The 14,451-nt window shown below is 38.7% G+C and overlaps 1 protein-coding gene across 1 annotated transcript in view; it reads right to left on the bottom strand.

Moving 5' to 3' along the window:
- Positions 1-634: 634 nt before the first annotated feature.
- LOC143849942 (plasma membrane, autoregulation-binding site, misato segment II, myosin-like, tubulin/FtsZ protein) overlaps positions 635-14,451 on the bottom strand; it is a 76,761-nt gene continuing 62,944 nt past the window's right edge. The window contains exons 8-10 of the mRNA XM_077359252.1: positions 11,264-11,506; positions 11,067-11,186; positions 635-1,239 (exon numbers count right to left, since the gene is read on the bottom strand). Coding sequence (XP_077215367.1) covers positions 791-1,239; positions 11,067-11,186; positions 11,264-11,506 — 812 coding nt within the window. The 3' untranslated portion in view covers positions 635-790. The remainder of the gene's footprint in view (positions 1,240-11,066; positions 11,187-11,263; positions 11,507-14,451) is intronic.

Below are 14,451 nucleotides of genomic sequence, written 5' to 3' on the forward strand. Positions count from 1 at the left end.
TCGGGATGAGTTGGCGTGGTTCCTCTACGCCTAGAACCTCCGCCCCCCACCCCCGCCTGTCAAACAGTAATGACACCCTTATTGCCCTGTTATATTGGCAATGACATACGGCACCAGGCTACTACTTCATTTGAAAACAAAACTCTACTTTGAGAAGACTACTTCGCAACTATTACACCAGTTGACTACTTCAGTTCTAATTCACCATTATACAAGGCAACTACCGGCAACCAAAGCCATCCTTACAGATGGAATGTACATTTGTCATGGGATTAAGGCCAGGGAGAAAACGTGTAGTCTACTACTAATTTGAATCAAAACATGCAACCAAAATACCACTATTAGATGACGTGGCATTACAAAACCAACCAAAACACCTAGTAGACCCCAGAAATTGTGAACCCAATGACTCTAGGATAAAAGGACCACAAAATAGTTGAGCTTTTTCAGTTGGAGACCCTAAAGGAGGTTCGATGGATCAAGGGGCTGGGTGAGATCAATGAGAATGTGGCCCAAACATGGGGTCACCAAAGGATACAATCATGGAAATTTGCAGCATTTTAGAGGATGCTGTGTTATGCATCCTCTTGGTGAAACTCATAGCATTTAAGAGAGCAATCTGGAAACTGCAACATTTTAGAGGAAACTACATGCTCTTTTATGAATCAAACATTAGAGGAAATTTCCATTTTTTTTTTACAAGAATTAGTGTCTTACAACAACAAAACTGTCATGTTACATCTCTAAAACTGAGTATTGAAACACAATGGGGGTATAAACTCACTGGAATCTAATCTGAATCAGATGAAACTTCAGAATGAGGATCCAATGCCTTAACCATCTTGGACAATCCCTCCCCCATATCCTGTACATCATCCCTTTGAAAACCCCAACTTCGAAGCACTTCAGCTCCCGGGGCTCCGGTATCAGTGCCAAATCTGCGAAGGTTCGCTAGCCTTTTCTCTATGTATGGCAAAATCGCATTGCTCGAGCGCAGTCTTGCGGCCATGGGAATTGAGCTGACTCCAAGGGATCCCCTTCTTTGAAACCCAGGAATTGGAATATCTAAAAGCTCCCCGTGTTGGTCTACACGGTTTCCAAAGATTGAAGGAAAAGGCAGGGGTATCGGAAGAGGGCAGAGTGCCGTTGAAAGATGTGAAAACCATGGTTTAGTTACACCGGTTTGGTATGCGCCATAAACTGAATCCGTCACTTCAGAAATTGAAGCACGACGGCCTCCTGTAAACCAGAACCAATCAACGGAGTAGGATTCATTATGTTCATATTATCAGAACAACTAAACACAAAAGAGAAACAATCAAATAGGTAAGCATGCAGATCATCAAATCAGAACTCAGATTGGAGCAAGTCTTTAGGCCCTCTTTGTTTTGGATTTTGAGAATCGATTTCGATTCCAAAAATGATTATTGGACTATTTTTTAGTCCAATAATCAGTTTTGGACTCAAAATCAATTCCCAAAATCCAATATGGCCAGGGCCTAGATTTTTACTTGTGCAATCGTAATGACTATTTATGCAAATGAGAACCGAGCCTACAAAGAGAAATATGCAATGAGTATAAATAAATTGCCAATATTTGCTACCTCTTCATTTTTTAATGTTTCTAATACAGTCATGCTCTTTGGCACTTTTCCCCGAATCATGAGTTTTACCATAATCTCTTCCACTATCTGCCTACGTCCCTCCCTCAATATATAGGGAAAAAAGTCTATGGATCGAAATGTATCATGTAAGAACTAAGCACTACAACAAAGCTGCTGAAGGAGAGGAAACAATATCCGATCGAAAGAGTTAATTGAACGATACCTTCTCTAGCCAATGTGTCAGTTGCATAATTTGCACTTCTAGGAATACATTTCAAAGAAGGGTTCTATTCTCTTCTTAAGGCTACTAATCAGGGGTCCAAACTTATTCTTTGCCCATGCAATTGCATCAGATTGATCACTGTCCACCAGGAAGTATCCGGTAAAAGTTTGAAAGTTTTCCTCGAAAATGGAAAGATCCATGAGAATAGCCCCATATTCCGCTGCACTAGAGTCTCTGACTCTAATCGGGATGGAATACACCATGAGGAATACTCACCATTACACTCAAAAAAGAAAAAAAGAAAAAAAAAAGGAAGTCACCGCACGATGGTTTCAAGAATTTACACGCTTAATTTTCCGTCAAATGACATTCAACAAAAAGGACTACTAGTGGAAGGACCATGTCACTCGAAACAGATTTGGATGGTAAAGCTGGTTCATCAATAGTTAGAAGGGACAAAGATTTGTTGTGAAAATACCATCGCGGCCCTAAATCTTAACTCTATTTTTTAATCCCGGGATTTGTCTAAGCGGCCAGGAAGGCACCTTAGATTTTATTGATCAAAAGAGAATCTTACAAGAGTACTGTCCGCCTAGCCTCAAAAGAAACAAGTTACACCTCACGTAACAATTCTTCTAGTCTTTCTCGGAAAATCAACACGAGCAGAATAAATTTGTATTCTTTACATATGCAAAGTTGGCATGATGGGTCACTCGCACAATTATCATCTCTATACTGGAGAGATACGATAGGATTAAAGTGCCTCATTCAGCACTCAATCTACTCTCAATAACAAATGATAGACCGAGGAATTGTGCCTTTACCATGCAGGATGTTGATCAAAACCTGACTATTATACTCAATCTACAACTCCTTAATCTCTAGAGCCTTATGAGAGTGAAGGCCACCTAGAAGAGTTTGGCACTCCGCTAGCACATTAGTGCCTACACCAACGAAATTTGAGAAAGCTAGAAGTACATAAGCTCTACTATCTCTAATGATTCCTCCACCATCCGAATCACCTAGACTCCCCTTAGAGGCTCCGTCAATATTCAGCTTGATAGTCAACCCTTCAAGTCTTATTCCATTTCACCCAAATGCCTTTAGCATAAGGTACTTTAATTTGATTAATTCCAACAAGAGATAAGTGAGAAATGACTCAATAAAAGAACAATAAATTATTGTCTAAACCCATTCATACCATAGTAAGATTTATTTTGGACGAGGTTGAGCTCATTGCAAAAAATTTCAATGATGCGCCACCCGAGTCACCTAGATTCCCTTACAGGCTCCATCAATATTCAGCTCGATAGTTTACCCTTCAGGTCTTATTCCATTTCACCCAAATGCCTTCAGCATAAGGTATTTTAATTTGATTATTTACAAAACAGGATAGTGTGAATGAGTCAATGAAAGAACCATCTTTAATCTTTATTGGGCTGGGAATTCTTTGCAATGAGCTCAACCTCCAAAATAAATCTTATTATGGTATGAATGGGTTTGGACTTACCTTCCATGTGTCTAGTGCATCTGAATCCAAACTCTTCTATTAGGTTCATAAGTGGAAACAAGGTTATGAAAATTGGAATTGAATTGTAAATCGTAATAGGGTTTGAATAGTATCGAATCGTAATTCGAGTCGTAAAGCGTAAGATTTTTTCATATATATATATATATATATATATATATATATATATATATATATATATAGGGGAAACGTTTTCTGAGCGATACCTCAGATAAGTTATCTGAGCAAGAGCACAAAAAATCATGTGGGCCCACATTGTTTGGATGATCCAAAGCATTCATTTGGAGAGTTCAAAGATAGATAGAGTGCACAAAAAATATGCTCCACAGGATTATCCTAACCCTTCGATTTGTGGAGGTTAAAGTGGATGGGTATAAATCTATCGTATGTGTCCATTTTTAACCTCCAAAAATCAAAGGGTTAGGATGATCCTATGGAGCTGATTTTTTTGGCACACCCTACTAGGTAAGGGCCTATCAAATGAATGCTTTGGATCATCCAAACAATGTGGGCCCACATTTTTTAGGCGATCCTAAGCATTCATTTGAAAGGCCCCATCATGTATAGGGTGTGCACCAAAAATCAGCTCCATTGGATCAACCTAACGCTTCCATTTGTGGGGTGAAAAAATGGGCAGATTTGTGGACAAACAATATCTGTCCATTTTCTCACCCACAAATGGACACCCCTAAGATGATCCAATGGAGCTGAGTTTTGGTACACACCTCATCCATGATGGGGCCTTTCAAATGAATGCTTAGGATCACCAAAAAAATGTGGGCCCACCCTTGTTTCCTGCACTCGAGCGAAAATGGACAGACACTGTTTCTGCCCATTTTTTCCCTCCACAAATGGCAGGGTTAGGATGATCCTATAGGGCTGATTTTTGGTACACACCCTATCCATGGAAGGGCCTTCCAAATGAATGCTTTAGATCCCTCCAAAAATGTGGCCCCCCCCATGGTTTGTGGCAGCCATGCACAGATAAGCTATCTGTGCAGCTGCACACAAACCATTTCCTCTCTCTCTCTCTCTCTCTATATATATATATATATATATATATATATATATATATATATATACGGAAAAGTGTTGCTACTCGGTCTTGTAGCTAAGCTTATCGACTCGGTCGGGTTAAATACAGTGGGGGCCCACATTGTTTGGGTGATCCAAACCATTCATTTGAAAGCCTCTTACCTATGTCCACAAAAAATCAGACCCATAGGATGATCCTAACCCATCCAACAGTGGAGGGGAAAATGGGAAAAAAATGGACAAACACAAATCTGCCCATTTTTCCCTCCACTGTTGGATGGGTTAGGATCATCCTATGGGTCTGATTTTTTGTGGACATCCTATCTAGGTAAGAGGCTTTCAAATGAATGGTTTGGATCACCCAAACAATGTGGGCCCCCACTATATTTAACCTGACCGAGTAGATAAGCTTACCTACAAGACTGAGTAGGAACACTTTTCCAGTATATATATATATATATATATATATGAGAAAACGGTTCCTACACATATGTGTAGAGAGTTCTCTACACACTAGCTTAAAATACAGTGGGGGCCCACATTGTTTGGGTGATCCAAGCCATTCATTTTAAAGGCCCTCACATAGATAGGGTGTCTACAAAAAATCAGATCCATAGGATCATCCCAACCCTACGATTTGTGGAGGTAAAATGGATGTATTTAAACCTTCACAAATTAATCCATTTTTTGCCTCCACAGTTCGAATGGTTAGGATGATCCTATGGATCTGATTTTTTGTGGACACCCTATCTATGTGAGGGCTTTAAAAATGAATGGTTTGGATCACCCAAATAATGTGGCCCCCACTGTATTTTAAGCTAGTGTGTAGATAACTTATCTACACATATGTGTAGGAACCGTTTTCTCTATATATCTATATATATATATGAGAAAAATATTAAAAATATAAAAAAGTCAAAATAAGAATAAAATGAGTAATTACCTATTTTCCATTAAATACTATTAAATTAAATATAAAATTCCAAGATTATAAATCTGAAACACAAACCATATTCATCGTACAATAAACCACTAAACAAAGCACAAACTATATTCACCATACAATAAATCATCATATAAGTTATCAAAACAGTAAACAAAGCACATACTCAATTCTATAATAATAATCATACAAAGAAAAACTAGCAATAAACAAAGCACGTTAAAATGATTTTCATATTGAAATCACAATCAGTTCTCAAAATCCAAAACATACCGAATCATAAAAATCGTAAAAAGAATTGTAAAAATCACACAATTTAAAGTCGAATCGTACTTGAATCGTATGTTTTTTTTACGAAAAATGATTATTCCTATCGATTTGAATCGTTCAACCCACGATTCGATTTGACTCGTAGATTCAAATTATAAATCATACGATTTTAGCAACAGTGAGTGGAAATATAAAGCTCTTCTAACAACCTAACAAGACTCAACTAACACTCAAATTTCTCTTGTTTAAAATCCCTCCTAAACCCAAGTATTAGACCACCCTATCTACTTTCCTAAAGTAGCATTCCCTAATACTCAAGTCTCTACATGCAACAAGTGTATACTAGCTTGGATATGCATGCTAGGAGAGAGAGACACACACATAACCCCCCAAAACCTAATACTCTCCACCATACCCCACAAAACCTATAACCTAACAATAAAAACATCAAAAGAAAATGAAATCATAAAGATGTGAAATGGGTAAGGCTATGCACAAAGGCATGAAAAGATTCCATAATACTAGAAGAGCCTCAAGAAGTACCAGAGACACGGTTATACACAAAGTATCATCACGGGAGCTTACTTCCCCATGGATGTCATAAATCAAAAAAAGGAGTCATAGGGCTTTCTTCATTAAGCCCCGCCCTCCAGGCAGCATCTTTCTATTCATCTCCTTCAAACAAATACAGCAGCTCTTTCTCCTTCGTACCACTTTTCATTCATTTGATGGTCCAAATATGCCTTTCAAGGTACACATCTACCTTTTTCTTATTATTTCTAGATGAAGATTTAAACCCTACATTCACCTTGCCTCCCGTCCATTTACATACCCAATTTTCCCACATGCTTGTTCACCATATTTCAAACTCAAATAATAAGTTCATAAAAGTATGTTACTTATACCGTCAGGCATTTTCCATGGAAAGAGAGAAAAAAAAAAAACTATACATAAAGTATGAAAAAGTATAGGTTAGGAACTTGAAAAATGTCCTCGACAACGAAATTGCTCCCCGCGCTTATTTTCCTATGCCTGAACTCTTTTCCTCAAATTTTTTACTGAAATTCTCGAAATTGGACCGAAATTCCCAAAATTTGACCGAAATGGTCAGACTGACAAAAAATGGGAAGATATTATTTTCATTTCATATGATTCATGAATGTAGAGAATGATATTTGGTAGGCAACATCAGTAAAGTGCACAACAAAGTAAACGTATCTTATGCATGGGATGTCAGATCGGCAAGGGACCAATAATACCTCATAACTCCATGGTATTGACATAGAGTTGGGGACATTAGAGGGGAGACTAGTCATTGTACTTTCTTATACTTCATTATATTGTACTTCTTTATTGACTTTACTATTCTAGACAGACGCAACGAAACATGTTACTAGGTGTTTGATGCGATCAAGCCAATATGGCTGATTTTGTTGCTTATGTGATGATATCTAACTATGATCTATGGACACCATCCACGAGTGTCGCGTGTCGACGCTGACACGAAGTGTCAGCCACGGCAAACCCCCAAAATGTAGAAACAGGGACACGGCTAAACTAGAAAGTATGTAGAATTTTAATTTGTCGATATGGATACATGAGTCGAGTTTCAACACAGATGAGTTGTTTGATATGTTTAACATTTAAATATCTTGAAATGATGACAAGTACATACACATAAAATTATTGATTATTACACAAATGTGTCCACACACTCACATTAACTCTAAAACTCATAGCAATACATTTGTAAGTGTCCGACGGAGTGTCGACATGGGTGGACATGCGTGTCAGGTCGGACAAGGCAAGACACGTGTGTCAGCAATAAATTAAAAGTATCGGCTAAATCATAGATTTCTAAGTGTGCATTCGTGCTTATTCTAGCATTTCCCAAAGTTTCAACTTAAAATTTCATCATTTGCAAATGCTCTTTTAAAATATTAAAAAAATTCATCATTTGCATATGTTTCCATATGTTTTCGTGATTTTGCAAGATTTCCACCGTAACATAAATGGTTCCGTTTGCGTGCCAATCGAAACCGAAACTGAAACCGAAATTTAAAACCTTGCTTAGAAAGGCCAAATCCAAACCCATGGGAAGCTAGCCAAGCTCAACTCAAAGCGCTATAGTTTTTGGTCTTAATGTTAATGTTGTTCCTCTATAAACCTACATCCATGGGTCAGAGCTCAATAGTGAATCAGTGTAGAACTCACATAAAATTTTACAACTCGGACTTCTAATCTAATCTCAAGGAGATGTCCATCTCAGCCCGAGAAATCCTTGAACTTTTAATCCAATCTCGAGTAGATGTCAATTTCAGCACGGGAAATCCAAATTCAGCGTAAGTTTAAAAAAAAGAGCAGCTAAAGCTCATTGCAGCTTCAAGTAGAATAGAAGTTTAAATTCAACAACTGCAATATAGTTCACAGCAAGGGATGTTGTAAGAATAACCAAAATATTCAATTTGTTGTCGTTTAAACGCCAAGTTACGAGATCATCGACTCAAGTCTCTGCCGTCAGTTGATTTCATCATGGTATTCTTGTTTCCTAATTTGCAAGGATCTACAACATTCCTCATCATAATTATAATCTGTCTTTTGGAGTATCAGACCAACTTCCACCACCAATAACAGCATAGTCTACAGGCTTTAATTAGTGCTGCTAAGTGCTATCATAAGGCTTATGATTTTTTTAATGGTTGCAATTTTCATTCAAAGAAAAAGGGAGAAAACCGAGATATTCAACCCCATAAGTACAAGAATACGAAAAGGGTGAAGAGTACCCTAGAAATCAGAGAGAGAGAGAGAGGAAAGAGGGTACATATGAATAGGAAAAGGGTGAAGACTTAGGTAGAAAATCAAAAGCGGGGAAAAGGATTGGCATTGCCCTGATTGTCGCTATCATAACTATGGATGGCGGTACAGATGCAGAAGATGCTCTCAGGCTAGATTGACTCCCTCCCCTCCACCTCCCTCTCCCTGGGGTAGGGAAGGAGTATCTTTAAGGAGACCCAGACATGTCCAAGTTAAAAGACTTGGGGCATGGTTCTTCTCCCCTTGTCATTACCTAAACTATAACTGGCGGGTTGATTGTCGTTGGTGTCATTCGACCAGATCATTATTAAAATGGATTCCTCGACCTTCTAGGGCGCAATCTAAGGATTATGGAACCCTTGGCCTGACTCGGGTACAATTTATCGCAACAAAAATTCTGCGGTTCCAATTTTATCTATTTCAGGTAAGGAAGTAGATGTGCATTTAGGTTCCCTCAGATCCTGCTTAATCGGGAAAAAGAAAAACCATAATGAGACTTTGCAGGAGCTGTGGAAATGGGCACAAGTGTCCTAGGAAATCCCATCGTTACATTGCCCTTCTTTACTGGCAATGGACGAAGTTTTTTATGTTTGATTCAGAATCGCAGGCTTCACAGATCCTTGCTAAGGGATCTACGGCCTTGGATTACCATCTTCTTTCCCTCTCACCATGGAAAAAGGAATTTATTCAAGGAGAGGAGGCGCTTTGGGTTCGTTTTTATGGCATCCCTTTGAATGGCTGGACTGTTTCTACGGCGGAGGTTTTAGGGGCCTCTTTGGTAAGGTTGTAGAAACCAAGATGGAGGGCAACCATCAGAACTGTATGACTTTCGCTTCGGCTAAGATTCTAGCCCCTCGATGGCTCTTCCCTAATTCTGGTGTAAAGCTCAAAATCTTTGATCAGTACTATCCCATTTAGGTTGAGCTTTCGAAGGAAATCCCTGCATCTGTCATCCAGGAATCGGGCTCCTCCTTAGAGGCGGATCGGCCTCCGGCGACCTCAAGGCCCTTGCCTGGTGAGCCGTTGGGCCCCATTGAGATTTCAAATTCAAATTTCCTTGCTGGGAGGCCTAAGATTGAGCCGTTGGCTATTCCAGAAAAAGGCATGATGGGACCTGAACAGAGGAATGAAGATTATTTGGGTTTGTTGGTGAATCCTAAGAAACCTACCCCTCACATTAGGCGGAAGCATGCTCCATACGCCAGGAAGAATTTCGCCAATCGCGCCCCTAGCGGTTCTTACAAAGATTCAATCTTCCCAGTCAGGGATTTAAGTTCCCAAGAACATTTCATTATGAATAAAATGAGCACTATCTTGGGTTCCAACTCGGGTGTAAAGAGGAAATTTAGCAGATTGTTTAGACTCCTAAAGTTCTATTCCAGGCCTCCTAGGTTTGGCACTATCCATAGCTAAATCTATAGCTGGGGTTCCCGGGGTTGAAAAAGGCTATGACAATTAAAAGTAGTTGGATGTATTGATCTTTGTATTTTCGTTGGTAGCTAGGGAGGCGTATTGTTAGACTCATAGCACTCTTCACTAGGAGTGGAGGTTCCAAGGTTCTATAGTCCTTGGTTCTGCTATTAAAAGGCCCTCTCCATCTAGTTTTTGAAGAAAGTATAATTATCAAAGTAGGAATGGCCTCCCTTAAGGATCCGGGAAGATCAGCTTCCCTAAGTAGTTAGCTCTCTCACTCTCTTTTGTTCTGGGATTTCGCCAAAAATTTGAGGATCGGATTATGGGTTGGATGGAGACAAAATTGGTTCCACATTAAGGCAGTGGGTTGCCGTATGGTGGAGGAAGGTCTGGAGATCAGCGACCCTCTGGATGTCCTAATCCCGATTTTTGGGGTTGTATATCTGCTAGAGTCCCAGATTCAGCATAGCATGGATGAGTCTCTTTCGGTTTTGATGGCTTGTCTAGATCACCAAACTAAATGACTATCTAAATGGTGAGGACAAGTCTGTTTTGAGGAAAGCCATGCATGAGAGGCCCCCGAATCTTGCTCTTTTCGTTGGATTCGATCTTTTGGAGGCCTTAAGGTAGTGCTATGGTTTTTTGGGGGAGTGGTGAAGTCTCTCTAGGTTGTGATTCTAGATAGTATGGAAGTAAACTAGGTTCTAGGCAGGATGGCAGTGCATGGATGGGTGGTCCTCACTGTAGCGGATGAATTAGTAGATTTTCTCCTTTGTTTTTAGCTGGTTTAGGAGTATGCTCCTGGCCATTCTTAATTGATTCTATGTATTGCAAGTTGGGACCTCTGGTCCCCAATGTATCTTCCATAGTATCAATAAAATTGTCATCTTTCAAAAAAAACAAAATACAATCACAGGGGGGAGGAAATCAAATATCTTCAACCGTGGCCTTCCTGCACCACCACGAGCTAGACTATCTGCCACATAGTTAGCCGATCGCCTTATGTGGTTGAAGATGATCAAGGATTCGCCTATCTGACCTTGGATTTAATCAAATAAGTGGGCAAATCTCCATGGTGATGATTTTAAATGTAATAATATGAAGTCCGTATGATGATTAAAGAAAGGTATAGGGTAGACACATGGTAATCATTATTAGAACTTATAAAATGCATTCAAGGATGGAGGGAAAAGTAAAGATAATCCAAATTTTACATGCACATAAGGAGAATAATACCTGGATGAAGAGCTCCATGAATAATCATAGACTCTACTGCTTGGAAATCTTCAATGTCCATGGCAACATCAGGTGTTAAAGGATGCAGACTCCCTTGGATAGTTCCTTGTCTTTGTCCAACTGAAAGAAAATCCTAAAATTTTTACTGAATTCAACATTTAAAACAGATCATGTTAGTCAACAGATCAGAATAATACCAGTCAAAGGAGGAACTGGCATGGCTATATCAAGAATGGCCACCGTATTTTGCCTAGCTTGATCTGCTAACATATGTATTATTCCACTAATATCCGCAGCACCGGAAGCATAGTTGGAGTCAGCAGTGGGCCCGAGCAATTCCATCCGGAAGGGGAGAGTGATGGAGTGTAGAGCAGCAGCATAAACTGCACTACAGTGGAAAGGCTTTGTATCATCAATGCAGAGAGATGTGCATGTCCTACCTTTACATATATCAAACATACAATCATGTTAGCAACAGTAAAAAATGGTAACAAGACAAACATAACTTGAGTTACCATATTGATCAAATTGAAAATTAATAAAAGTTCCTGATGTGAAGTATATTGACTTAGCCAGGTTAATAGTTGAAACCCATATTATATCTTCATGGAAGCACCCAAAGACATTTTAACTACACATTATATGCGCTCATACACACGTATAGCATGCCAGTAAAAGGGGAAAGGAAAGATCATTGATAGCAAACTGCAAACAAGTACAAGCGATCCAGCAAAGAGAACTCAAGATCCAAAGAGGCAAAATCGAATTAAAGCGACATGCAGACATCATATGAGATACCATTTGAAGACATTCACCCACTTTAAAAACTACTATTTCTGTGCTTCAACAAGGATATGGCAATAGATACCTCTTCTAGTATGATAGCAGGTTGTCAAATTAATTGCAATTGGAATGAAGTACCCCTTACCTATGCCCAACATTTTAAATGTCGGTTTTGGCCACCACCGAAATCGAAATATTTCAGTTTCGGTGGAAATTTCAGCCAAAAGCATGTAAAAATTTGACAAAAAATTCGGTTTTCTTAAAATTTCTAGCGAAAAGTACAAAATTTCGGTGGAAAATTCGGCCATTTCGGTGGAAATCTTTTATATTTCGGTAGAATTTTTGTAAATAGAAAAACGAAATTTCGATTAAAATTTCTGCCGAATTTCGGATTTCGGGGAAATTTCAGGGAAAACACATAAAAATCCGATTCAATGTAATTTCGGTTTCGGTTTGGACAGAAACCGAAATATTTGGCCAAAATTTCAGATTTCGGCCAAAATTTAAAACTATGCCTATGCCACAAATATCTCCGATATTTTCAAAATATCGTGTTTTTATCGTGACATTTTGATAAAACGACAAAATCCCGAAATAATCCCTAGATTTTAAAAATATATCGATATTTTCATTTTTATCCTAAAATATCGCTATAATATCACGATATTTTCCCAATATTTTTATTTCATATGTTTTTCTTAAATTATAATTTTATATATATTTTTAAATAATTTTATTTTTCTCGTTTTTTCCCAGTATAAACACGAAAATAAATAAAAAAATTAATATATCCCGAGATTTTTCCTTCTCAAGAAATTCCATAGAACAATATTTGTGACATAGCCCATTACAGCTTTAAATCCTTTGTTACCCATCAATTGGTAATAGCCAGTCAACCCCTGATCATTAATGCTATATCAGTTAAATGCAGATCACAAGTCAAGACGAAGAACCGCCAACTCAGCTGTCATCAGTCATCAAATCCAACCACCAATTGAGGGAGAGTAAATAAAAACTCTCTAGCATTAATCTTTGTTAAAAGTGCTTCTTCCATCATGTGCAGTGTCACACCTTTGTAGGGAACTGGCCAGACATCAACTGGATGATGACTAGGGAGATTGAAGACTCAATAAACACTTTCCCAGTTCCCAGTCATCTAAGTATCTAACACCCTTGACATCCTCTATGATATTGTGAACAACCAGTTACTCCAAAAGCTTAGCTTTTGGAGAAAGGCGTTATTTATCTTTTATACTTTTACACTCCCCTGCACGTGTGGCCCACTTTGGCAAACATGTGGCACATGTGGTCCCACTTTGGGCCGACCATCGCATGTGGAATTTTTGCTATCCGGGAGGTTTTAACTCGAGACCTGTGGGTCTGATACCAAGTTAAGTCAACAGATATCAATAGATTCAATCTAAGTTCTTCAAAATCTGAATGCTCCTTACCACCAAATTTCTGAGAAAATAGCAAAGAAAATGGAGCATCAAAGAGGTTGAATGTGCTCATTGCCCTTTGAGAAGCAAATATGGTACTTGTTGGTGAGACAATTATCTTTCCAGCCCAATTGGTGTTGTTGCAAGACAGATGAGAATCTTTCTCTAACTTTGGGTGCAATCCTCAACAGGAGAGGTCCAAGAATTCTGGGGAAATGATATATTCACCACTTTCTTTTTTTACTTGGGACAGCCCCCTCTAGTGTAAAAGAGTAGTCATAAATCATAATACACTAGAAGGGGTGATGCAGTAGCATCCCTCATACACATTAGCCCTATACATAGCTCTTTGTTTCATTAGTTAGTAACTAGTTTGGTGATTTTCTAGTTAAAAATGTACTTTTATGTCATTTTTTGCATTAGTGGGGGGGTAATTTAGAGATTTATGTTGTATTAGGGGCTGCCTATATAAAGGCTCTTCCCTCTCAATTGTAAGAAGTTTTGAAATTGAAATTTTTGGAGAGATTCTCTTCTGAGAGAAATTTGAGATAGAGTTTTGGCTCTTCTCTTTATCCTTCATCTTTAATCTTAGGATTATGGAATTTGAAGATTAGAGTGCTAATCTTTCTTCCATGTCTTTCATCTCTTGTCATTACTTGTTGAATGCAAGAATCATTTGTCGATTCCGCGTTTGATTGAGCTTGTGCATCCACTCGCTCATGGCGTATATCAAATCATCCGTCGTTTCTGCGCTTGATCAAGCTCGTGCATCCCCCCTCTCGTGGTGTGGTCAAGATCTATCCATTTTCTACAGAAAATTAAAAAAAAATAAGAGCAAGAATTTCCAGATCTGTCCGATCTTCAAGATCGCCGAAGAATGCTTCCGAATCCAGCCTCGTCAGGGGGCTATTCCAAGTTAAAAAAAGGGGGCGAATAAATCACTTCCCGAATTTTGTTATCTACTGACTCCACTACCAATGCAAATCACCCTCACCGCCAAGCAACACATCGACACAACAGAATATTATGACATACTAATATACTGAATAGACATACGGGCATCTACACAAACGGCACATTCTAGGTTTAATCACTAGGATCCTCAAGATATTTTTTCAAGTCCAAGCAAAGAAGAGTAGGCCTTCTCCTTTAAATACCTCCTA

This window comes from Tasmannia lanceolata, unplaced genomic scaffold (genome assembly GCF_043159265.1).
Source record: "Tasmannia lanceolata isolate RefF3 unplaced genomic scaffold, GAP_Taslan_0.1 ptg000018l, whole genome shotgun sequence".
NCBI lineage: Eukaryota > Viridiplantae > Streptophyta > Magnoliopsida > Canellales > Winteraceae > Tasmannia > Tasmannia lanceolata.